At 35.4% G+C, this 23,831-nt stretch overlaps 2 protein-coding genes across 2 annotated transcripts in view; both read left to right on the plus strand.

Annotated features, from left to right (window-relative positions):
- Nucleotides 1–16,389, plus strand: part of ddb1 (damage-specific DNA binding protein 1) — an 89,195-nt gene extending 72,806 nt beyond the window's left edge. The window contains exons 24-27 of the mRNA XM_023289613.3: nucleotides 1,144–1,313; nucleotides 5,937–6,039; nucleotides 9,218–9,341; nucleotides 15,910–16,389. Coding sequence (XP_023145381.1) covers nucleotides 1,144–1,313; nucleotides 5,937–6,039; nucleotides 9,218–9,341; nucleotides 15,910–15,993 — 481 coding nt within the window. The 3' untranslated portion in view covers nucleotides 15,994–16,389. The remainder of the gene's footprint in view (nucleotides 1–1,143; nucleotides 1,314–5,936; nucleotides 6,040–9,217; nucleotides 9,342–15,909) is intronic.
- Nucleotides 16,390–17,708: 1,319 nt separating this feature from the next.
- LOC129350805 (uncharacterized) overlaps nucleotides 17,709–23,831 on the plus strand; it is a 31,191-nt gene continuing 25,068 nt past the window's right edge. Inside the window, exon 1 of the mRNA XM_055018408.1 lies at nucleotides 17,709–18,008. The gene's annotated coding sequence lies outside the window, so the exon portion shown is untranslated. The remainder of the gene's footprint in view (nucleotides 18,009–23,831) is intronic.

Here is a 23,831-nt window from a genome sequence, read left to right on the forward strand (position 1 = left end):
TGTATAGCACATTTCATGCAAAACTGGGATAAAACCTTTTGAAAAATGTGATAAAACATCAAAGAAAGGATCAAATACGACATTTAGTGCTTTACTACGTGAATTAAAATGTTAAAAAAAGAAAGAAAAACTATATAAACATAAAACAATAGATTAAATAAAAGATTTATATATGTTTAATTAAATTTTAGTTTAAAAAGTAACAGTAGGTTTAAAGCTTATTAATTAACATTTTTAATCTTGTTTCTTTGTGTAATTTTATTTTTACAGCCCATTTCATTCACAAAGTTCTTCACAACGTACATTAAAATGTTTAAAAAAAAAACAAACAAAGAAAAACTGTTAAAACATAAAGGAAAAGCTCAATTAAAGATTTAAAATTTGAAATAATTAAAAGAACAAACTGCTTATAGTAACAATTGGGAAGTTATTGAAGTCAGTTATTTAATGTTTTTAATGAATTGACATTACTTTGTAGAAATCTGTTCTCCCTTTGACATGAAAGGGTCTTTTTTGTAAATCTGCAGATTTGCAGAAAAACTGTTAAAGCATAAAAGACAATGTCAAATATATAATTTAAAATATAAAGCAATAAATAATCATGAACAACTTTTAGTAAAAGTACAGACAAATACAGGATTTATTAAAGTCACTTATTTAACATTATTTTTTTTAATTACTTGACATTATTTTGTAGAAATCTGTTCTCACTTTGACATGAAAGAGTCTTTGAGTAAATCTAAGGTTTTTCACTTTTTCTGTGTCAAACTAAATTAAATAAACTTTATTTTTACAGCACTTTAAATGCACGTCATTCTTTCCAACATGTATTAAAATGCAGTTATCGTTCTATAATCCACTGTTAGACAGATGTTTGCTTTAGAAGCAGGAAGAAGTGCCTCCACCTGTTATCCTCCTCATTCATCAGCTGCTCCTGACCTTTATTTTGGTATCACATCTCTTTGTGCTCCTTTATTCATTACCTCCCATCATCCTCTGGCCTTTCCCACGCCACCGCTGATGCCTCTAATCCATCAAAAGTTGCCTCCTACAATTATTAATTTTGTCTCTCACGTCTTGTCCTCTGTGTTTCCACCTGCCGGCTGTTTCCTCTCACCCGTCGGTGTTTTTGTTTTCCTCCAGCGCCGCCACCACCGACGAGGAGCGGCAGCACCTTCAGGAAGTCGGAGTTTTCCACCTTGGGGAGTTCGTCAACGTCTTCTGTCACGGATCTCTGGTGCTGCAGAACCTGGGCGAGAGCTCGACGCCCACCCAGGGCTCGGTTCTGTTCGGCACCGTCAACGGCATGATCGGTAGGTTCGGATTGTGTGCAAATATAAACTGTAAAATGCAGGTTTTCACTCAGATTGACAAGCTACAGGTTTTCACTACATGATTATCAGCCAGAATAATTAATGATCATAATGTTTATTGTTTGCTGTGTTTGTTGAGATATTATAACAAACTTCACTGTGTTTATTGTGTGTTTTTGCAAATGAATAACTGTCAGAAATCGCAGCAGTTTTAACTGTCTTTACATTTCTTGAATAAATCGTGTGTGACAGTCTGCTCAAATTAGAAAAAAATGCCAAATTTAAGCTTTAAAATTGAGATATTTCATCAAAATCATCCATTTCTGTGTCTGTTTCGTATAAGTTTCAAAAAATAAACCAGGTTCTGTAGGAAACATGAGAGCATTGTTGGACTTTAGCTAGCAGCGGGCACCATGACAGAGACTTCTGTAGCGGTTAATGACTTCTAGACCGTATTTTTGTGTAGAAAACAGGCCTGAGTTGACAGAGGCAGCCTCGGTCTTTAAAAGTGACTTCACTGATATTTGGATAAACTGTGGATATACTTTGTTTGTTTCAACACTTAGGCTGTAGTTAGCATCTGCTTAGTTTAGCTTAGCATAGCACTACCCTGATTCCATCAAAAGCTAACACAATCCATACCAGCAACAACCAGTTTTTCAAAATTTTGACACTAAGATTTTAATTCCAACATATCATTTCCAAATATCAGTTATCGGAAACCTCGATTGACCGTTAATATTGTCTCTGGAAAAAAAATCCAATAATTCTAAGTAGGTCTGGGCGATATGGCCTCAAAAAAAAATCTTCGATTTTTTTCACAAAAAATCCCAATTCACGATTTATCCGATTTTTTTAACCCCCTACCTAATCTCTGCACGCTGAAGTCCAGTCTACTTTATGCAAATGAGCTGCAGGCCTCTCCAGGTAAACACACCAGATCACAGCGGGAAACGCACCACAACCAGACCTGCATGCCACATGTAGCGCATTTCCAGCTGCGATCTGGTGTGTTTACCTGGAGAGGGCTGCAGCTCATTTGCATAAAGTAGACTGGACTTCTACTTTATGCAAATTGGATGCGGCGTGCGGAGATTCCATGCATTGTGAAACTGTCCTCAAACTTCTAAACTAGGCGTCGGTGACCTAAAACAAGGACAGATTCAGCTGCTGCAGATTATTTCTGCCTCAAATGCTTTCAGAAATACTTTTTGCTGACGTGTTTTTGAAATAAAAGGGAAAGTTTGCAGCCGAGCCGCTGTGTTTATCCTACACATCTGCAGGACTGTCCAGCTGAAAGCTCGGTCATGTGACCACGTAGCGGCCTGCTGTTGCTCAGCGCTGTCATGTGACCATGTTGTGGTCCGCTAGTGACCGCCGTCCGTGTGATTTTCAGATGCGGTGCGTTGCTGTGTGGGAAAATAGCATCTAGTGGACACACACCTTTAGATCTGCACCGCTAGCCGCCATGTTGTTTGTGTATCAAGTGTGGGGGGGAGGGGGGAGCACTCTGAACTACGGGAGCCCAGCGGGAAGGTGTTGGTGGCGGATGTTGATGAGAAAATCGATTTTCATTAAAACAAATCGACATTAAGTACAAAGTCAAATTAATCGATAAAATCGATTTATCACCCAGCCCTATTTCTAAGTCTTACCAGGATGCTGGACTGTTATACAGTCATTTCAAATTTCATTTTTTTATTTTGTATTGTTTCATACAAATGACATGTAAGATGTTAATTAGTGAGATTTGAAGATAAATGTGTCCGGATTTTGTTCAAGCAATGCTAGCTGTTTCCCATTATTTCCAGTCTTTATGCTAAGCTAAGCTAACTAAGAGATATTTTGCTCAAGCAATGCTAGCTATTTCCCATTATTTCCAGTCTTTATGGTAAGCTAAGCTAACTAAGAGATATTGTGTTCAAGCAATGCTAGCTGTTTCTCTTTGTTTCTAGGTGTCTGTGTAGTTTCTCATTCATCCAGGTCATGGTTATCCAAAGTTGTTTAAATCAGTCCAACTGGACTTTAAGAAAGTTCCTTGAAGACGTTTCACCTCTCATCCAAGAGGCTTGTTTCTAGTCTTTATGCTAAGCTACGCTAACTCAGAGCAGTTCCTCGTCTAACTCTCAGCATTAAAGCGCCAAAACTTTATAAACGCTTGATTTTTACGGTTGAATTTCTTCCAAAATGGCCTAATTTTCCACTCAACTATTGTGCTTTTTTATTGTTTTATTTTATCACTGAGATTGTGGAGCCCAAGTACGCTGAAAAATAAAATAAAAATGTGTCTTTACAGCCTCTGTCCCTGTTGTTGAGAGGAAAAACTCTATTCTGCTAGAAAATAGTGAAAACAAAAAAACCTGCTGTGAATAACTCAAAAAATGTTGAAATTTGACACAAAAGTGTCACAAAAAGTTGCGTAAATGACGGCTAAAGTTCCCGTATATCATCATTGGTGTGCTGTTAGACCTCCGTCCAATTAGATGAAACACAAGCGTCCATCCGAGTCATTTCCTCCAAGCCAACGTCTCCGATTGAGGGACGAGAAAGGGGGAAGAGATCACCGTTTTCCAGCTCATTACTCGGATTCAAGCCGGTAAATCTCCGACTGGCAGTAATGACGGCAGAGATGAAACTCTGGGAGGGAATATCATTTGGCAGTAATTCAGCAGCAGCACTTTATTTCACCTCTGAGGTTCTTTAAAAGTCTCCCAGGAAACTTCGACAGGAACCGAGACGCAGATTTCCAGTAAAAACTTTCATCCACAGCAGCTCGTAAACCAAAATGAAGATAAATACCAGAGATGAGGAGAAGAATTAGATGTTTTCATGGAGATTATTCTGACAAAAAAAGAGGATGAACCTCTAATAAACGTGTTTTCTTCAACCCAGATGATGATTTATATCAGAGGTGACGATGGAAACGCAGATTATTTCATCCAAACTCAGAGATTTAGGAGAGTTAGTGTTATTTAAAAGCAGAAAAATAAGACTGCAGCCAACAGATTTAAATACTGAGGAGAAGAACTTCCAGTTTTGTTTATTCACTGCATAAATAAGACTTGAAGAGACTTCATTTAAAATTGGAAATTTACATTTTCTTGAGAAAAACACTCAGCTTTTGTAATTTGGTCGATTATTTATATTAATGGAGCAGTTTATATATCACAAAAAACACAATTTTTAAAAACTATACAGTTTTTTTTTTTTTTTTTTTTTTAAACAAAAATTTTGACAGTTTTTTTGTTGTTGATTTTTAGGACAGATCAGAAATTTGCAGCGTTGCAGCAGAAAAATACAGTAAAAATATAGAAAACATCCGCAAAAGTGACATAAAATAAACAGTAAATACACAGATTTATTGTAATAAATAAATACACAAATAGTTTTCCTGGATTGTTGCAGCAAAATATGATAATGAAAGGAACAAAAAATAAATAATACAAAAGCAAATTACTGAAAGAAATAAAGAAAAATACAGGTAGAATAAGCTAACAACAAAAGGATAAAATCTTCTGAGACACACCAATTAAATTCATGAATTAAAAACTAATGACAATAATTAATATAAATAACTTCACACAGTACAGCGTCGCTTTTTGGTTTTTATTAGCAAAATAAGCAAGAAAACAAACTAAACTATGTCAAAAATGCATTTTAGCAGCAAAATTACGACACTTAAATACCAGTTTCACTTAGTGCAGCGTCATTTTTTGTTTATTTTTGCAAGTAAAGACAATCATTTATGTCAAAAAATACATTTAAATTAAAACTAGAACAATCAAAATGACTAATACAATCAAAAATGCCTTATAGCAGTAAAACGTTTCAGTCTTCATGTATAAAAGGTGTTTTTTTACTATTTTCTGACATTTCTGAGGCACAACAGTTAAACGCCTGAATTAAAAACTCGGCAGAAGTTTAATTAACGATGATAATTATTATCTGCAGCCCTGTTGTCCTCCAGACGGATCCCGAAACACTTTGAGGACTTCAGAGAAACGAGTTCTGCATCGTAAATCAGAGCAGCTTTGTTCACGATGTCTGTGTTGTTTTAAGTTTCTGTCAGTTTGAGAGCAGATTTAGCAGATTTAACTTCCCCAGAGCTCCTTTCTTTAAGGTTTACGGCACGAATCGCCTCAGAATTAGAGAAAAAAACAACATATTGAATTATTGAGGTGTAGAAATGGAGGCTGGAATGACTTTAATGCTGTTTTTGTGTGACTTCTGTTGTTCTAAATGTGTCTTTTTGTGAGTTTTGTTGCTATAAATCTTTTTTTTTTGTGAGTTTTGTTGCTATAAATCATTTTTTTTGAGTTTTGTTGCTATAAATCTGTTTTTTGTGAGTTTTGTTGCTATAAATCTTTTTTTTGTGTTTTGTTGCTATAAATCATTTTTTTTGAGTTTTGTTGCTATAAATCTGTTTTTTTGTGAGTTTCGTTGCTATAAATCAGTTTTTTTGTGAGTTTCGTTGCGATAAATCAGTTATTTTGTGAGTTTCGTTGCTATAAATCAGTTTTTTTGTGAGTTTCGTTGCTATAAATCAGTTTTTTTGTGAGTTTCGTTGCTATAAATCAGTTTTTTTGTGAGTTTCGTTGCTATAAATCAGTTTTTCGTCTGCAGGTCTGGTGACGTCGCTGTCCGAGGGCTGGTACAGTCTCCTGCTGGACCTGCAGAATCGACTCAACAAGGTCATCAAGAGCGTCGGGAAGATCGAGCACAGCTTATATCCTTTACGTTTATCCAATTCAACACGACGAGAGCCGCTCTAATCGGCTCTGAGTGGGTTTGATAAATATTTAATGTGTGGTTCATTTTTAGAGCTCAAACTTTGGCCAATTCAGTGATTAGTCGGACAGGAAATTAATTAACTGCAAACTTACACATCAATTAACTGTGTTGGTTATATAAGCAGAAAGGATTGCTGTTCAATAATATTATGTCTTTTTTCTCGAATCTTTTAAAAAAATGCTTCCACAGTGCACATTTTAAGTACATTTAACTTTTAAAAATCAATAATTTAAATGTGTTTCTGCATCCAAGCTGCTTCTTGATGATGTTTTTATTTTGGAAATTAAGAAAGTGAGCAAATTTATGACAGTTTCACTCAAGCAGCATCAGTTTTTGTTTTTATGAGCAAGCAAGCATTTAAACAACCTAAAATATATCAAAATATGCATTATAGCAGTAAAATTCTAACACTTAAGTAACAATTTAACAGTGTAAAGTCCGTTTATGTTTATTTATGAGCAAAAAGAGCAAGTAAACGGCCTAAAATATGTCAAAATATGTATTTTAGCAGTAAAACAAGAACACTTAAATAACAATTTACTCAGTGCAGCGTCAGTTTTTGCTTTTTATTAGCAAAATAAGTTGGTAAACTAAAATATGTCAAAAAATAATTATAGCAGCAAAACTAGAACAGTTAAATAACAATTTTACTCACTCCAGCGTCGGTTTTGTTTTGTTTTTTTAGCAAAAAAAGTTGGTAAACAGACTAAAATATTTATTAGAAAATGCATTGTAGCAGAATAATCAGAGGAATCAGTGAGTAATATAATCCCAATTCTCCTTAGAAGTGCAGTAATAGAATAACTAATATTTACCATCAGAACTGTATAGAATTGGTTTTTGGTTTTTATTAGCAAAATTCGCAAGTAAACAAACTAAAATATGTCAGAAAATGCATTATAGCAGCAAAATGACAACACTTATGTGACAATTAACACAGTGTAGAGTCCGTTTCTTTTTATTTATTAGCAAAAAGAGCATATAAACGGACTAAAACAAGTCCAAAAATGCAGCAAAGCAGCAAAATTACAACACTTAATCATTTTACTCACTCCAGTGTTGGTTTTTGGTTTTTATCGGCAAAATAGACAGGTAAACAAACTAAAATATGTCAAAATATGCATTAAAGAAGAAAACTGAGAACACTTAAACAACAATTCCACTCAGTGCAGCATCATTTTTTTGGTTTTTATTCGCAAAATAAGCAGGAGTCAGACTACAAAATATGCATTATTAAAGTAAAACCTGAAGAACTAAATACCATTTTCACTCAGTGCAGCATCACTTTTTGGTTTTTACAGCAAAGTAAGTTGGTACACAAACTAAAATATGTCCAAAAAATGCATTATAGCAGTAATCATAATTCTACTTAGAAGTGGTTTAATAGATGAACTTTAACATTCACCACTAATAGAAACATCATTTTCTCTTCATACAGTATTTTAGTGAAGCTACAAGACTAAAAATGAACAACAGGAATTTAATTTTCACTTCAAGGTGCAGCAGCAGATAGAAGACCTTGTCAGTGGTCAGAACTTTGTCGTTAAGGTCTGAGGCGGCGCTTTAGAAATAAATTATGACTCTTTCCATACAGAAGGTCCAAAAGATGTATTTTCTACCATTCATTGAACGTCTGTGATCTTTTGGCCTTGGTGCCGTCTGATCGAAATGTGCTTCAGAGTTTACCTCCAAGCTCCTCCTCCAGTAGGTTTATGAAATGAATGAATATCAGTCTACGACCTGGAAAATCATGAACCAGTCTTAAGGATTTTAGACTAGTTTTGAGTCTTTCTGGAGAAGTTGCAAGACGTTTCGGTCAAGTTTTAGAGTTTAGCGGTCGTACCTGTTTACCACTCTAGTGGTTAATTCTATAGAGGCCTCAGTTCATGTTGGCAAACAGAGAGCATTGTGGGGGTTTAGCTAGCAATGCGCACCATGACAAAGATTTCTGAGGAGGTTAATGACCTCTGACCAGATCTCATAAATTTAAAAGCGTTGTTGGAACAACATTTCTGTAGCCTAATGGCGTTCATGGTCAAAAACGTCCACGGTATGCCATTGGACTTATTTGATTATTGTGGGAGTTTAGCTAGCAATGGGCACCATGACAAAGACTTCTGAGGTGGTTAATGACCTCTGACCAGAGCTCATATGTTTAGAATAATTTGGGATCAAGTAGGACAAAAGTATTTCATATTATCAAGTATTCTGTATGTTTGAAATACAGTTATAGTTTTCTTCCTGAAACCAACCCAATTTAAATGCAGTTCTGAATCCAAGCTGTTACTTTAAGTTTTGTTAGTTTTTTTTTGCGAAAATGAGCAAATTTGCGAGTTTTACTCTGTGTAGCATTGATTTTTGGTTTTTGTTAGCAAGTAAACAGACTAAATTATGTCAAAATATTTATTAAAGAAGTAAACAAGAACACTCAAATAACAATTTCACTCAGTGCAACATTGGTTTTTGATTTTTATTATTAGCAAAATAAGCAGGATTCAGACTAAAATATGTCAAAAATGCATTATAGCAGTAAAACTAGAGGAGTCAAATAGCAATTTAACTAAGTGCAGCATCATATTTTGTTTGTTTTAGCAAAAAACAATAATTTATGGCAAAAATTGAATTATAGGTAAAACTAGAACAGTCAAAGTGAGTAATGTAATCATAATTCTACTTAGAAGTGGTGCAAAAGATTAAATTTGACATTCACAAAAATTAAAACTGCCAGTTTTACTCAGTGCGGCGTCAGTTTTTGGTTTTTGTTCACAAAACTAGCTGGTAAACAGACTAAAATATGTCCAACAATACATTATAAGTAGCACTACAAGTGTGAAACTGAGTAATATAATCACAATTATACTTCAAAATGGTCATTTTATTTCAAAATGGTAAAAATTCTTGCATTTTATTGAATATTTGGCAGTCAAAGCTTAATTATTTATAGTTTCAACCATCCTAACTGGCTGATAAACGCTATTAAAGCTCCAAACTGTTTTCTTCAGACTTCCTTCACATCTATCGACTGATCTGGAGGTGAAATATGTTTTATTGTGAGATGAAATATGTTTTTGTTCGCCGCCTCGTATTGATTCTGTTCCTTGACTCGGCTGCACCTGGAGGTCTTTCCATACCGAGAGGAAGACGGAGCAGGCGACCGGATTCATCGATGGAGATCTGATCGAGAGCTTCCTGGACCTGGGCCGAGCCAAGATGCAGGAGGTGGTCAGCACTCTGCAGGTGGGAATCAAGCTACTTCTCCTCCTTTAACTTCAAGTAAATCAGAATAAAGAAAAAAATTAAATCTCTGCTCCATGTAAACAAAGCCTGCAGTTCAGCCGAAACGTTCCTCAATTTTTGTTACATGACTGTTAATCACAGCTGAGTCAGTCGCGGCTTATTGATTCCAGCAAGGAGCACAGAATTTTTAGTTTTTTATTGACTTTGATAACTACTAATTATTTATTTTTGGCAAATTTGTACAGTGGGAGTTCAGCTAGCAACAGGCACCATGACAAAGACTTCTGTGGTGATTAATGACCTCCGACCAGAATTCATAAATTACAACAGTTGTTTGAACAGCATTTCTGTAGCCTAATGGCATTCATGGTCTAAAACGCCCACCGTACACCACTGGACTTAACAACTAATTGATTATTGTAGGAGTTTAGCTAGCAGCAGGCACCATGACAAAGACTTCTGAGGTGGTTAATGACCTCTGACCTAAGACAAACCGGTATATCACAGTGACAATACACACTTCAAGTCCATTAAAGTTATTAAAATTACTCCATTGCACATGGTTGACAACCAAATAACTCAAGCGTTTCGAACAATTCTGTGAATCATGAACAAATTTTAAAGATTTTAGACAAATTTTGAGTCAATCTAAAAAAGTTTCAGGACGTTTTGGTCAAGTTTTTGGGTTCAGTAGTCGTACCTCGTTACCCTCTTACTGTTTAATACTGTAGAGACCAGAGGAGGCGTCACTCAGACTACAGTTCATGTTGGCAAGCAGAGAGCATTATGGGAGTTTGGCTAGCAATGCGCACCATGACAAAGACTTCTGAGGTGGTTAATGACCTCTGACCAGAGCTTGAATGCTGTCACTGTGGACAAGTTTTGAGTCATTTTTGATTTAAAAAAAAAAAAAAAAAATGGAGTCATTTTGGAGGAGTGTATATGTTTGGCAAACAGGCAGCATTCTGAGTGAGTTTTTTTTTACAGCTTGACTACTACTAATTGTATATTTCTGGTAATTTTTTACCGTGATTTTGATGCAATATCACAATTCGAGACTTTAGATTTGATTCATTTTCTTGATAATCCCAAATGATTCAAGAAACAGACATACTATTTTCCTCTTTTTTCCGTCTGCACAGTTTGTTCTTGTTTTTTTAATCAGTTGTGGTGATAAACAGGTTCATTTTCAGTTATTTTTTTAATTTAATTAACCTTCCCGTCCCTCCGGATTTTCTCCAAAACTTCCAAATAATTTTCAGACACACAGTTTTTATTTGCTCCCCGATAATTATTCAACTCCAGACTCGTGCTTTACTTCGTCTGACCTTTTCGCCCTCCAGTGAATGTTCCCGCTTTCTCACATCTCTTTATCAGCTGTTTTCTCGGTTGCAGAAGCTTCACTTATGTCCTCTGGTGTCCTTGCTGCTGCTTTTAATCTTTAAATCCCACCAAAGATTTTAGAGGATTCAGATCTGCTGACAGAGAAGAAGGCTGAGGATATTTCAGGAGTGATTTCTGACAAAGCTTTGGTCGACTTGGGATCAAAATTCAGCTTCGGTTTACACACTGAGCATCAATTCTTGTTCAGAATAGGAATTTAACATTCCTGTCAGGTAATAAAGTTTGAATGTTTTTGCAGTAGATGGACTTTTGAGACGGTGTTCTTCTATCATGTTGATGTTTTCCATCTTATCCAGACATACAGCAGATCTGTGGATGAACACATTTTTAGTTTAGCCTCATAAAACAACTCTTCAGAACTATTTACATGTTTGTTTTCGCATTCAAGTTGACTTTTTATTTGCTTTTTGGCTACGAAAATATGCTCCAAGTCTTGAAGTCTTTGCTCGTTTAGTATATTTTCTTAAAGTCTGTCTCCTTCAGGTCGTTCTACAAATCTTTGAGAGTGATACTGGGTTTTTTCTTCAGGTGTTACTGCCAAAAGTTGTAATTCTTTCCAGTTTTGCTGCTGTAGCAACAGTTTTAAACCTGAAAGGCTTGGAAATCATCTTGTAACAGGTGCGTTTTAGGGATCTCTTGATCAAATTTTTTGCCTCCAAACTAACTCAAGTGAATTAATATTTACTATCTGATACCCAGTCCCAACCTTGATACCATTTTCCCCAATAATACACACACAGGCGTTTAGCTAGCAACTGGCACCATGACAAAGACTTCTGTGACGCTTAATGACCTCCGACCAGAGTTAAAATGTGGTTGTGAGTCGATTTTCTTGCCCAAATCTTCAATTTCACCACCTAATAAATGTCCACTGTGCCAAATTTGTGTAATGAATTCATTGATTGAGTAACAGGGCTGATTATTAATGAGGAAAATGGGCTAAATTTGCATCTCTAGTCCGGCCACACATTGTGTTCTCCCTTTACATGTGAAAAGGATAGGTCTTAGATTCGTGCAGATACCAGTGAGTTTTAAAATGCTTAGATTGGACATCCCTGATAACTAAATATTTAATATTAATAATAAAACTGTATTAAGTTAGCTTAGCTTATTGACAGCTACTTAATCTTTGCCGTATTTGCTGTTCATTATGTAAAACTGCAGAGACAGGATTTATATCTTTACTAAACGAGCAGATTCACTGTTGAGTTCCCAGAAGATTCATTAGATTTTACATCAACTGTGAAGCTGCATATAATAATCATAAGTCATTATAGAAACGCAATATTAGATCAGGTTTTAATATTTGGACGTTTCTTTATTATAGGAAACTTCTGCATCACATACAGCTGATTATCTTTTTATGATAATACAGTAATATTCTGAGCATCTTCTTCCTGATGTCTTCAGTAGTTTCAGTTCAGCCTGAATAAGTTGTGACTCTATAAAACGATGTTAAAGCGCTGAAGCGTTGCTCAGCGTCGCTAACTGTTAGCTCTGTTAGCGCTGACCTGCCACTGACTGGAGTGTGAAGCTGCAGCAACAATAACGCAGCGCAGCGTGAAGCTGTTAACGGAGCAGAAGGTCCAACTGAAGCATCTGGTGCAGAAACAAAGCGAGCTTAAACCAGAGCTGAACCCAAACAGACCCTTCAGACGCTTTTATTAGCCGCTCTGTCCGCCCTGGGATCTGGAAACAGCAGAACAGGTGGCAAAAGCACTGCTGGCAGATAAACAAAAAACAATGTTCTGCTTTAAAAAGAAAGAAAAAAACTCACTTTTAGCTCCCGAACAAACACAGCTCCTCGTTTTTCTCTCAAGAACGGCTGATAAAGAGGCAGTCCAGTTTATCAGGGAGCTTTCTCTGCCAGCAGACCGAGTTTAAAGCCAAGAATCTACTGAGATTTATTCAAAAATAGAAAATATCACAGCAACAGTTCTTCACCAGCAAATCTGCAACTGAAAATGTGCTTGTTTTTTGGTAACTGTGTGAAAATTAGGGCTGCAGCTAAGCATGATTTTAAGGATCGGACTTTTCTGAAGTCATAAAACTTTATAGATGTCATCAAATGTCATGTTTTCCCTCAAAGAAGAGTCCAGAATCCAGATATTAAATATCAGACAAGAAGAAGCAGCTTCATGATACAGTTTAATACACTCAACTGTCACATCTTCACATTTCTGCATAAAATGATTTAACCCAGTGAGCTCTGAGCAGCAGATTTTTTTAACTTTGTTTTTCTTTACTGGGGCTCATTTTTCAGTCTAAAGTCCTGCAGCTCTGTGGAAACAGAACAACATGAAGAAGGAGAGAGAAGTCAGAGATGTCTTCTGTGCAGAATGACACACTTAGAACTACACAAAAACTAGAAAGAACAGATGCACGAATGACACAAAAAAGTCACAAAAATGCTAGAAAGGATGCAAAACTGAAGCAAAACATGCTACAATGACAGAAAAATGACACAAAAAGACAAAATACAGGCATGGCAATTTTCCGCCGTTCCGCGGAAATCTGCCGTTTTAATTTTCAAATTGATCGTTTCTGTGAATCGTCCAAATCCGTTAAGAAAATTTTAGGGGGGGTGAGGTATGTTTTTGTTACTCTTCTCCCGGTTTTTGAGAAGCGCTCGGCGTTTCTCCTGCAGCGTAACAGACAAAGAGAACCAGTCTAGCTCCTGCTGCATTGTAAAAGGCCTTGCGATTGGTCGAAATTGGTTAGCTGCCAACGATTGGACCAATCAAATTGCTCGATGCATTCTTTTGTTGCAATTCATGGCGGCATGTTCGTGTTGGAATTTTGAGCTATTGGGATCGTTTTCGGTGGAATCATGAGGTTTTTATCGAAAGATCAAGAGTCATCGGTGCTAGAAATAGATAAAAGTGTCAAAAACAAGTTCCGATTGAATTGGCTTGAGAGAAAAGTGACGGTAAAGGGCAAAATGAATCCCTGATAGTGTTTAAAGAGTGTTCTGGAAATGTAAAAAAAAAACTGACACAGCTGACTTCATAGAGGAAACTGTGACATTAGAAGTGACTTTGTGACCAGTGTAGAACTCCAGTGTAAATAGTGTTAAAAGACCTATAGAACTGTAAAAATTGTAGGACTAAATGCAGTGACAACATTGAAGAAAAAGTAAGTTAACTTTTCATTAAATTAACTTATTCATTACAGTCTAGTCTTCTGTAATTCTATGCATGTTTTTCATTCTAAATCACCTCTATTTTACTGAAAACCTCTCAGCTTCAGGGGGCTGCACCCCCCCTGAACCCCCCCTGAAGATTGTATACCGAATATTTTCAGATGAAATCAAAATTTGCTGTTGCCATGCCTGAAAATAGCATGAAATGCCACAGAAACATTAGAAAAAGACACAAAGCTGAAGCAAAATATGCTAAAATGACAAAACAATGACACAAAGAGTCAAAAATATCATGAAAAGATGCACAAACGAGACAAAAAGATGGCAAAAACATTACAGATAGGATTCCAGGATATTTATTGTCATTGCATTTCTGCAACTTTGTTGGCACTTCCAAAAAAAACAACAATAGTATAACCAACAACGAATATCTGTATAAAACAAGTATTATATATATGTACATGTACCGTATTTTCACAACCATAAAGCGCACTTCAAAGTCTTACATTTTCTCCAAACTGGACGGAGCGCCTTATAATGCGGTGGATCTTATGTGTACACCGAGTTCCAAAATGTGTAAATGTTGTGTAACTTTGATGAGCTCCGCTTGACTGACTGAGATCATTTCCTGCCGACACGCTGCTTAGATAGAGAAAAGGAGGACGTGACAGAGGACAGCATGAGAACGTTAAAGGGGGAAGTGTGGGCGTGAAAGAAGACGCTAAAGACACGCCCCCAGTTGGTACATAGTGCTGGTATGTGCATTATGTAAAACAACATGGGTTTGGCGTCACCGTCCCTGTTGATCTGTGACTCCATGCGCGTCCATCTCACAGCCGCTGTGAAAAACCAAGTGCAGCAAATGAACTCGGAGCTTGCTATCATTCCGGGAGGCTTGACGAAGGAACTCCAACCGCTGGACATCGCTGTAAACAGGGCGTTCAAAGTGAAGTTGCGAACGGCGTGGGAGCGATGGATGACAGATGGCGAACACAGTTTTACTAAGACTGGGAGGCAGCGCCGGGCGAGTTACGCCACAATTTGTGAATGGATTGCGGATGCTTGGGCTAACGTGTCTGCTTGCACTGTTGTTCGAGCTCTCGCAAAAGCCGGCATCATTTATGAGGAGCCGCACGGCAACGAGACTGACTCTGACAATGACGAGCGGGAACCTGGCGTGTTCCATGGAGAACTAGCCCAGCTGTTCATTTCGGATACAGAAGATGAGGACTTTGATGGATTTGTGAATGAGGATTGATCAAAAAACAACGTGAAAACATTGCTAAATACTTCAATAAAGTACAACTGAACTCAGTTTTGCTTCCGCTGCCCTTTTTAAAACACACGCTAGCATGCATGTTTTCAGCTAGTACAGGTATGTTTTAGCTGCACGCGCTCTATGATCCGGTGCGCCTTATGTATGTGTTAAATACAGAAATAGCACCCGGAACTGAGACTGCGCCTTTTAATACGGTGCGCCTTATGGTCGCGAAAATACGGTATATATAATATGTGTGCGTGTGTGCGTGTGTGTGTGTATATATATATATATATATATATATATATATATATATATATATATATATATATATATATATATATATATATATAAGCACAAAAAGAAAAAAATAGCATGAAATGCATAAATGACAGAAAAAGATGTAAAAAATGTACAAAAATTCTAAATAAAAAAAGAACTGAAGCAAAAGATGCTAAAATGACAGAAAAACGACACAAAGACACAAAAATAGCACAAAAAGATGCACAAATTATGCAAAAACACAAAAATATTAAAAATTGCTTTAGCTGCTCATCAACCTGAACTTGTTTTTAGATGATGACATAAAGATCAGACATAGAAATATGCTGATAAAATATGAAAAAAAAAGGGATAGAAGAGAGAACCTACAGACTATAGATCAGCTTATGAGACCTGAAAACAAGCCAAATCAGGAGCATAACTTGTGTAAATGTGATTAAATCCCGGTTCTGAGGCTCTCTGTCGGTGTTTTTTTATTCCAGATCGACGACGGCAGCGGCATGAAGCGCGAGGCGACGGTGGACGAGGTGATAAAGATCGTGGAGGAGCTGACGAGGATCCACTAGGAGACAGAATGGTGTTTGCAGATTTGTAAATAGGTATAAATAAACAGCGCGTGCACGTTCGTCCTTCAGTCTGGAGACGAACCGGAAGCTCCTGTTTGAGGCCAAAGTGGAGACGTTGGTCCGAGTGTGTCCGAGTGTGTGTGTGCCTGAGTCTGTTTGGAAAAATGTGTGGCTATAAAATAGGAAAAAGCCGGAGTTTTCCTTCCCCTAAAGCTTCCTCCGGTCCGTCGACTCCCCGCCGTTCAAATCCGACCGATTTCCACTTTTCAAGGCTGAAGTCTGGAGTAAAAAAACACGCTGTCAGAGAAACGAGACGAGAAAACCATAGATTTATAGCTATTTTGTCTTTGTGATGTTTTCTTTGTTTATTCTAATAAACTTTGCTTTAGTACTGTTCACCCGAGTCGGACTTTTGTCTGCTCTGCTTTCATTATTTCATTTTGGTTTAGGCTGAATATTATGTTGAACTAGAAGATTGATTCTAAAAACTTTGGTGATAATTTGGTGGTAATTTGCTCAGCTAATTTCAAAATAAAGACTGTATAATTTATTAAATTATTTGAAGTTTTTTTAATAAATTTATGATACAATTTAAATTATTTGAAGTTAATTTATAATATTTATTATGCAAATTTATCCAATAAAATAATATTTAAAACAATATTTGATATTTTTATTATATCATTAATATTTATTACACATTTTTATCCATATACATTTTATCATTATTTATTTAGAATAAAATTCCAGGTTAAGACTACTAAAACATTTTATGTATGCTTCGCTAAGTAAATTATTTTCATAAATTCTAAAGGAAAAAATATTTTTGGTTAGGACCACACACTATTATTTATTGTATTAATTTAACAATGCAGATTTACATACATATTATATATTTTAATATGTATACTATACATAGAATTATGATTTTTAATGAAATGTCTCCACAATAGAGCTGCACAATAAAATAATCTAAAATACATTTTTTTAAAAAGGCAAATTAACAGATAGAGCACAATTTTTTTTCTGTTTGATGAAAATAAAAAATTATCTGCAAGAGAAGTTTAATATTATCTATTCTAATTCAATTAATTTATTTATTTATTGTTAAAATACTCAGACTTTGTTGAGTCCACAGTAAAATAAGCAGGAACAGGAAGATTTGGTTCCAAATAAATAACTCAGTCGTCTGGAAATATTCAGCTACAGTGAGGAAAAACACCCGAGGTGACGCGACTAGTAAGTTAGAATATTTAAATCGGCTCCACAAAGCCTGATTTAAATGCATTCAGGGCTAAAAACTATTTTAGAATTCGTCTCCAGCATTTAACCATTAGAGAAAACTTTTTTAAAAATTTTCTATGCAGATGTGCTCCACTAAAAAATCCTTTCAGTCATTCTAGAACGCTGAATTTATTCCAAACAGTTACTAAAGTTAAAAAACATCTAAATTATGACAATATTTTTATTAATTTTTGCATTACCGGGCTGTACAGAAATGTTTCGGCTTATATGTATTTTTTAACTTTTCAGACAAATCAAATGTTAAAGTCATTCAAGACTTTATTATTTTGGAGGAGGAATTATTTTGTGGCCCCAGTGGACGAGTTAAAAAGTCATAAACAGCAACAATAAAAAGCAAAATATCCTGTCTTCACCTGCTACTGATTACTGAGCTAATTAGTTAAATTAATTACAAACTTGCAGAACATCAGAATTAAATCGTTTTTTTTACATCCAGGAAGTCAGAAAGTCTCGATCGACCAATGAGGAGTCAGTTCAGGTTTTAACTGCAACGGACATTTTGTTTCAGGCTCCACTGTCCAAACCAGAGGCAGAAAATCACCAAGAAGAAGAAAAAGAAGCAGAAGAAATAACTTTACCAGGACACTGTCCGAGTCAAAGAAAGAAGGAAAGTCACGAGCAGCTGAAGGAATAAATTTAAGTCTTTGGATGAAGCTACAAAGAAGGAACATCGTCCTGCTACGTCCACAGCAACACAAAATAGCCGACAGGTAAGTGACGCTAGCTAGCGTTAGCAGCTGCAAAATTCACTATTAGCACCAAATTTTCAACATATACCCTAAAAATAACGTTAGCCAATCACTGATATAGAATTATGTCTTGCTACCACTTAATTTGTCGCTTTAAATACACTTTAAAAAGAGCTAAATCACCAACGTAGCTAACTTTAAGAGCTAGCCTGTTAGCCTAAAGGGGCTGTGGTGTTGAAAATACTCCAAATAAACTGTTAGCCTCTTTAAACTGAGTAGAGGTTCGTAAAAGTAGATTTAAAGACAGAAATGTGTACTTTTGTCAGATTTATAAAGTAGCCTTTATTTGTACAGCATTTTTTAATTTGCTGACACTGAGCCACGGTGCTTTCCAGGAGAGAAATAATAATAACTTTATCCAGTCAATTAAAATATTAAAATTGAATTGTAATATTAAATCGTTCACAAATTCTGACTCAAATGGCCTGTAATGGTGTCTTTACTTTGAATTATTTTAGTGAATGAAATCATGTTAGAGTTTGTGATAACAGGCGTTTTTCTAAGCTATTTTCTGTGTTGTTTTTTTTTTATATGAATCAACTGAGATGAAAAAAATCATTAAATTTATTCTAGATTAAATTTTCAGTTAGTTGCAATCTAATATTAAATTAGCAATAAAGTACACTGCGTGATCATACTTATATACTCTCTATTTAAGCAACATTTTGATGCAGTACTTTTACTTGTTACGAACTATTTTCAGTGTGGTACCAGTACTTTTAGTGGAATAACATTGTTCATGCAGTAGTTTCACTTGTTATGGAATATTTTTATAATGTGGTTTTAGTACTTTGAATTAAATAACATGCAGTAGTTTTATTTGTTGAGTATTTTTATGGTGTGGTATGAGTGCAAATAGTAAAAATAAGTCCAAATTTTATTTTTTAAATTTTTCTATTTTGTTAATTTTACACTTTTTTTTTACTAGAGAGTATCTGTAATTTAGCAAAACAATGAGACACTTTAAAATAACAATTAAAAAATATTCACTATTTTAAGATATTTTTAATATACACACATTTTTCTGAATCAGTAAAATAGTGATGTTTTTTGCTGATTTAAATACAGTGACCTAGTGTGATGTTGCAGTCAAAGTTTTATTTATTTTGAGTAACTACTATTTCTAAAAAAATACAGATTATTGTGGAAAGTATTTCAATTTTGGCCATTTTTATTTTCAGTCGGTAACATGTAAATTAATATTTTTTCTGTATTTTTATTGAATGGCATCTGGACAAAACAAGAAAAATGTTTAAAATAACAGTTAAAAAAATCACTTTTTTCAGTATTTTTAATATACATTTTATTTTATTTTTTAAATCTGTAAAATGGTGATGTTTTTTGCTGATGTAAATACAGAGACCTAGTGGGATTTCAGTCAAACTTGTATTTATTTATTTATTTATTTAAAATAACTACCATTTCTAAAAACAGATTTCTGATGTGGACATGATGTTCGGTTTAAGCGTGTTTTTTTTCAATGTTTTACTTAGTTTACTGTTCTTGTTTTTGATTTACTAGGTATTATTTATAATTAACAAAACAAGGAGAATCTTTATAAAACAGCTTTAAAAAATCACTATTTTTAAGTATTTTTAAAATACATTTGAGTTTAATTTTTATCTGAAAAGGTGATTTTATATAGTTTTTTTCAGATTTAAATACAGTGACCTAATGGAATTTTACCGTCAAACTTTTTATTTATTTATTTTAAGTAACTATCATTTCTAATAATGCAGATTTTTGATGTGGACATGATGTTTGGTTGTAGCCAGTTGCTGTTGTCCTCGTTGTTTTTACTAGAAATTATATAAAATTTAACAGAAGAAGGAGAATTTTTTTTTAAAAATCACTCCTTTCAGTATTTTTCATATACATTTTTTTTAAAATCAGTAAAATAGTGATTTTTTTGCTGATTTAAATAAAGTGACTTGGTGTGATTTTACAGTAAAACTTTTATTTATTTATTTTTGAATAACTACCATTTCTAAAAAAAAAAAAAAAAGTACAGATTTTTGTTGTGGACATGATTTACAGTTTTGGCCTGTTTTTTTTGTTTGTTTGTTTGTTTTTTAATTGGTAATGCGTAAATTCATATTTCTTGTGTATTTTTGCTGGACAGCATCCAGACAAAACAAGGATAATCAGTAAAACAACAGTAATTATGTTTTAAAATGACAGTTGCGGACCGTTTATTTGCTATACTGTGTTCTTTTTGTTCATAAATGAGCTTCCTGAAGCCTCTTTATGACTCTGAGCAGTTTGCGTTTATATATTTAGTTCCTTTTCTGTCTTTTCACTGAAACATTCCTAATCGAGGTGCCCTCTGCAGTTGCTGTGTTTGACCTGGTTTATGGAACTAAAACTGCATCTGGGGTCTTATTAGGCGTTAATGTGGACTCGGAGCTTCCAGCCTACGCAGGAAAACAACAGCACTGGAAGGTAGAAGCAGCTTTAAGTCGCTCCGGCTTCATTCTCGTCACGCAGCCTCCCAAACTCCGAGCGTTACTGCGATTGTTTTCTCCAGCGCCTCATTAATTTATGCTGTGTGCTTTTTCCTTTTCATCTTCTGTAAACAGTCGAGTCGGAACATAGCGGCTCTTTTTCTGTCCAACATATCAAAGGTCTTGCAGGCTGCGTTCCTGGCAGGGCGACAGAGTAAAACCAGCCTCACAAATCATCCTCTCCACCGAGGGTTTGAAGGAAGCCGGTCAGTGGATCCTTCTGCCAGTTTCTCTGCAGCTATTTCTGTCCTGCTGCCACCAACCGGAGCCTCTCAGGCCTTCGCTGAGCTCCGGTTTCCACATTTAAACTGGTTTATTTGCATCTTCGCCTTTTAATATTTAAGCCTGCGTGCTTAGTTTATGGGAAACGTCTTCACACCGAGCGGTAAAGGAGCAAATATCAGTTTCAAGCCGTCAGAATGAGCAGCAAACGTGGCCTGATTCACTGATGCCAGATTAAATGTCAGATGTTCTTTTACTGAAACATATTTTCTGTGAACTAAATCACGTTTCCGCAGCGATGCTTTTAGCCAAGGACTCAGCAGAAACCAGGACGCAGCGATAGCATCTGTATATCTGAGTTTAAAGCAGCATTTATTCTTCATGTCGACACAGTGAGGCTTGAAAAATAAAACACTGCAGCTTCCTGCCACTGTTTCCAGAGATGTGATTAGGCTGAAAAAGCTCCAGCAGATGTGTGTTTGCAGCGTTGACCCATATTCCCTTCTAATGATAAATAAGTATTGTGCACGTGGATCTCAGAGACACTAAATTATCTGCTGCTCCCTAATTAGCAGCTTTTTAACAAGAGAATCAAAATTATTCTGCTTTCTTCTCATAAAGATTTCAAATATGTAAACTTGGTTTCACGTTTTATGTTAATATTTATTTATTATGTGAAATATTCACCAATAATTATGTGTAAGTTTAAGAAAAAACACATTTATTTTTATTATTGTTATTATTTACTGTTATTAAACTGAATTAATCCACTGTTGAGACAAAACAGCACAACAATACTACAAACCAGGGGTGTCCAACATGCGGCCCACGGACCAAAACCGGCCCTCCAGAGGGTCCAATCTGGCCCGACTTTATAAACAGTAAAAATTCCAGAGAAGACATTAACTGCAGATTGTAAATTAGTAAAACTATCAATTTAAAATATTTTCTAGACCATGACAAGTTGTTTGGATCATAAAGTAAGTTCTTTTGTCGTTTCGTGTCTAATTTTTGTAATATTTTGTCTTGTTTTTGTTGTTTTTTGTCTTTTCTTTGTCTGACTTTTGTCATTTTGTTTCCTTTTTTGTCTCGTTCGTGTTTTTTGTCTTTTGTCATTTTGTGTTTCACTTTATTCCTTGTTTTATTGTTTTTGTGTCTTTTTTTGTCTTGCTAATGTAATTTTTGTGTTGCTCTGTCTCATTTTTGTCACATTTTGTCTTGTTTTTGTTGTTCTTTGTCCTTTTTTGTTTGACTTTTGTTGTCTCGTGTTTTTGCCATTTTGTTTCTCGCTTTTGTCATTTTGTATCTCTTTTTTGTCATTTTGTGTCTCATTTTTGTAATATTTTGTCTTGTTTTTGTTTTTTTGTCGTTTGTCTCATGTTTTTGTTTTCTCATTTTTGTCGTTTTGTGCTTCCTTTTTGCAATTTGTCTTTTTGTCTGATTTGTCATTTTGTCTTTCCTTTTTGTCTCGTGTTTTTTTGTCTTATTTTTTTCATTTTGTGTCATTTTTGTAATATTTTTATCATGTTTTTGTTGTTTTGCGTCTCGCTTTTGTTATTTTGTATCATTTTTGTAATATTTTGTCTTGTCTTGTTTGGACTTTTGTCGATTTGTTTCCTTTTTGTCTTGCTTGTATTTTTTGTCTTAATTTTGTCATTTTGTATTTCACTTTATTCTTTGTTTTGTGTATCATTTTTTTTTTGTTTTGTGTCTTTTTTTGTCCTGCTTATGTCGTTCGTCCGTTTTGTTTTTTTTTGTTGTTGTTGCTCTGTGTCTCAATTTGTAATGTTTTTGTCTTGTTTTTGTTGGTTTTTTTTTGTATTTTTTTGTTCAAAAAATTGTTCCAAAAGTTCGTTACAACAGTAGCTGTGTCACGTGAATGTTGTGGACTTCAGTAAAGTAAAAACCATCAGACCAGCAGAATGTACACTACCAGTCAAACATTTGGACACACCTTCTCATTTATTGGTTTTTCTTTATTTTCAGAACTATTTCCATTGTAGATTCTCACTGAAGACATCAAAATGAATGAACACAGATGGAATTATCTGATGTGAGCCAGTTTGTAGGACTTGATCATTTTTGCGATGGAACTTGGGGAAACATTCAAAGTTTTGCAATTTTTCGGACTGACTGACCTTCAGTTCTTAAAGTAATGATGGACTGTCGTTTCTCTTTGGTTCTTGTTATAATATGGATTCTAACACTGGTTAAATAGGGCTGTCAACTGTGGAGCAACCTGACTTCTGGACAACACAACTGATGGTCCCAACCCCATTAAGAAGACAAGAAACTCCACAGATGAACCTCGACAAAACAGGTTCTACCTCATGAAGCTCATCCAGAGAATAAGAAGAGTGCGTCAAGCAGGAATCAAAGCAAAGAATCTAAAATATAAAACATGGTTTGACTCATTTCACACTTGTTTGTTTACTAGATAGTTCCAGATGTGTTCATTCACCGTTTTGATGCCGTCAGTGAGAATCTACAATGGAAGTAGTCATGAAAATAAAGATTAAATGAGAAGCTGTGTCCAAACTATTGATTGGTAGAGTATGTGGAGTAAATAATGAGTTATTAGCCGTTTATAAGCACAGACTGATCCAGGATCTGATCCCTGCTGTGTTTCTCATGAAACCTCCCAAAACCAGAAAGTCATGCAGAAGTCGGCTATAAAAAGTGACCGGTTTAAGCTGTAAACTCCAAAAAACCCTGATAAAACCACATTTAAATTGAAATGAAGCCCTGCGAGGCTGTGACCACCACAGACGGTGATATCTGTCCATTAACGGACCAACGACTCCTGCAGAACCTCCTCTGGGAAAAGTCCACTTTAACCACAGATTAAATCATTGGCCAGGAGGCTGAAACTCTTAATTCCACCTCAGATATTCTGACGTGCAGCGACGATCCAAACACCGTCAGACGGTCGCAGCAGCTCAAGTTTTCCTGGAGAAGTTTTGTGCAGCTCGGCCCGGTTCTGCCTCCAGCTACGTCTCACATCCTTTAATCCCAGCGAGCCGGAGCCAGAGGGTTCTGCTGGTCCAGGCTTTGATGT

Source organism: Amphiprion ocellaris, chromosome 1 (genome assembly GCF_022539595.1).
Source record: "Amphiprion ocellaris isolate individual 3 ecotype Okinawa chromosome 1, ASM2253959v1, whole genome shotgun sequence".
Classification (NCBI taxonomy): Eukaryota; Metazoa; Chordata; class Actinopteri; family Pomacentridae; genus Amphiprion; species Amphiprion ocellaris.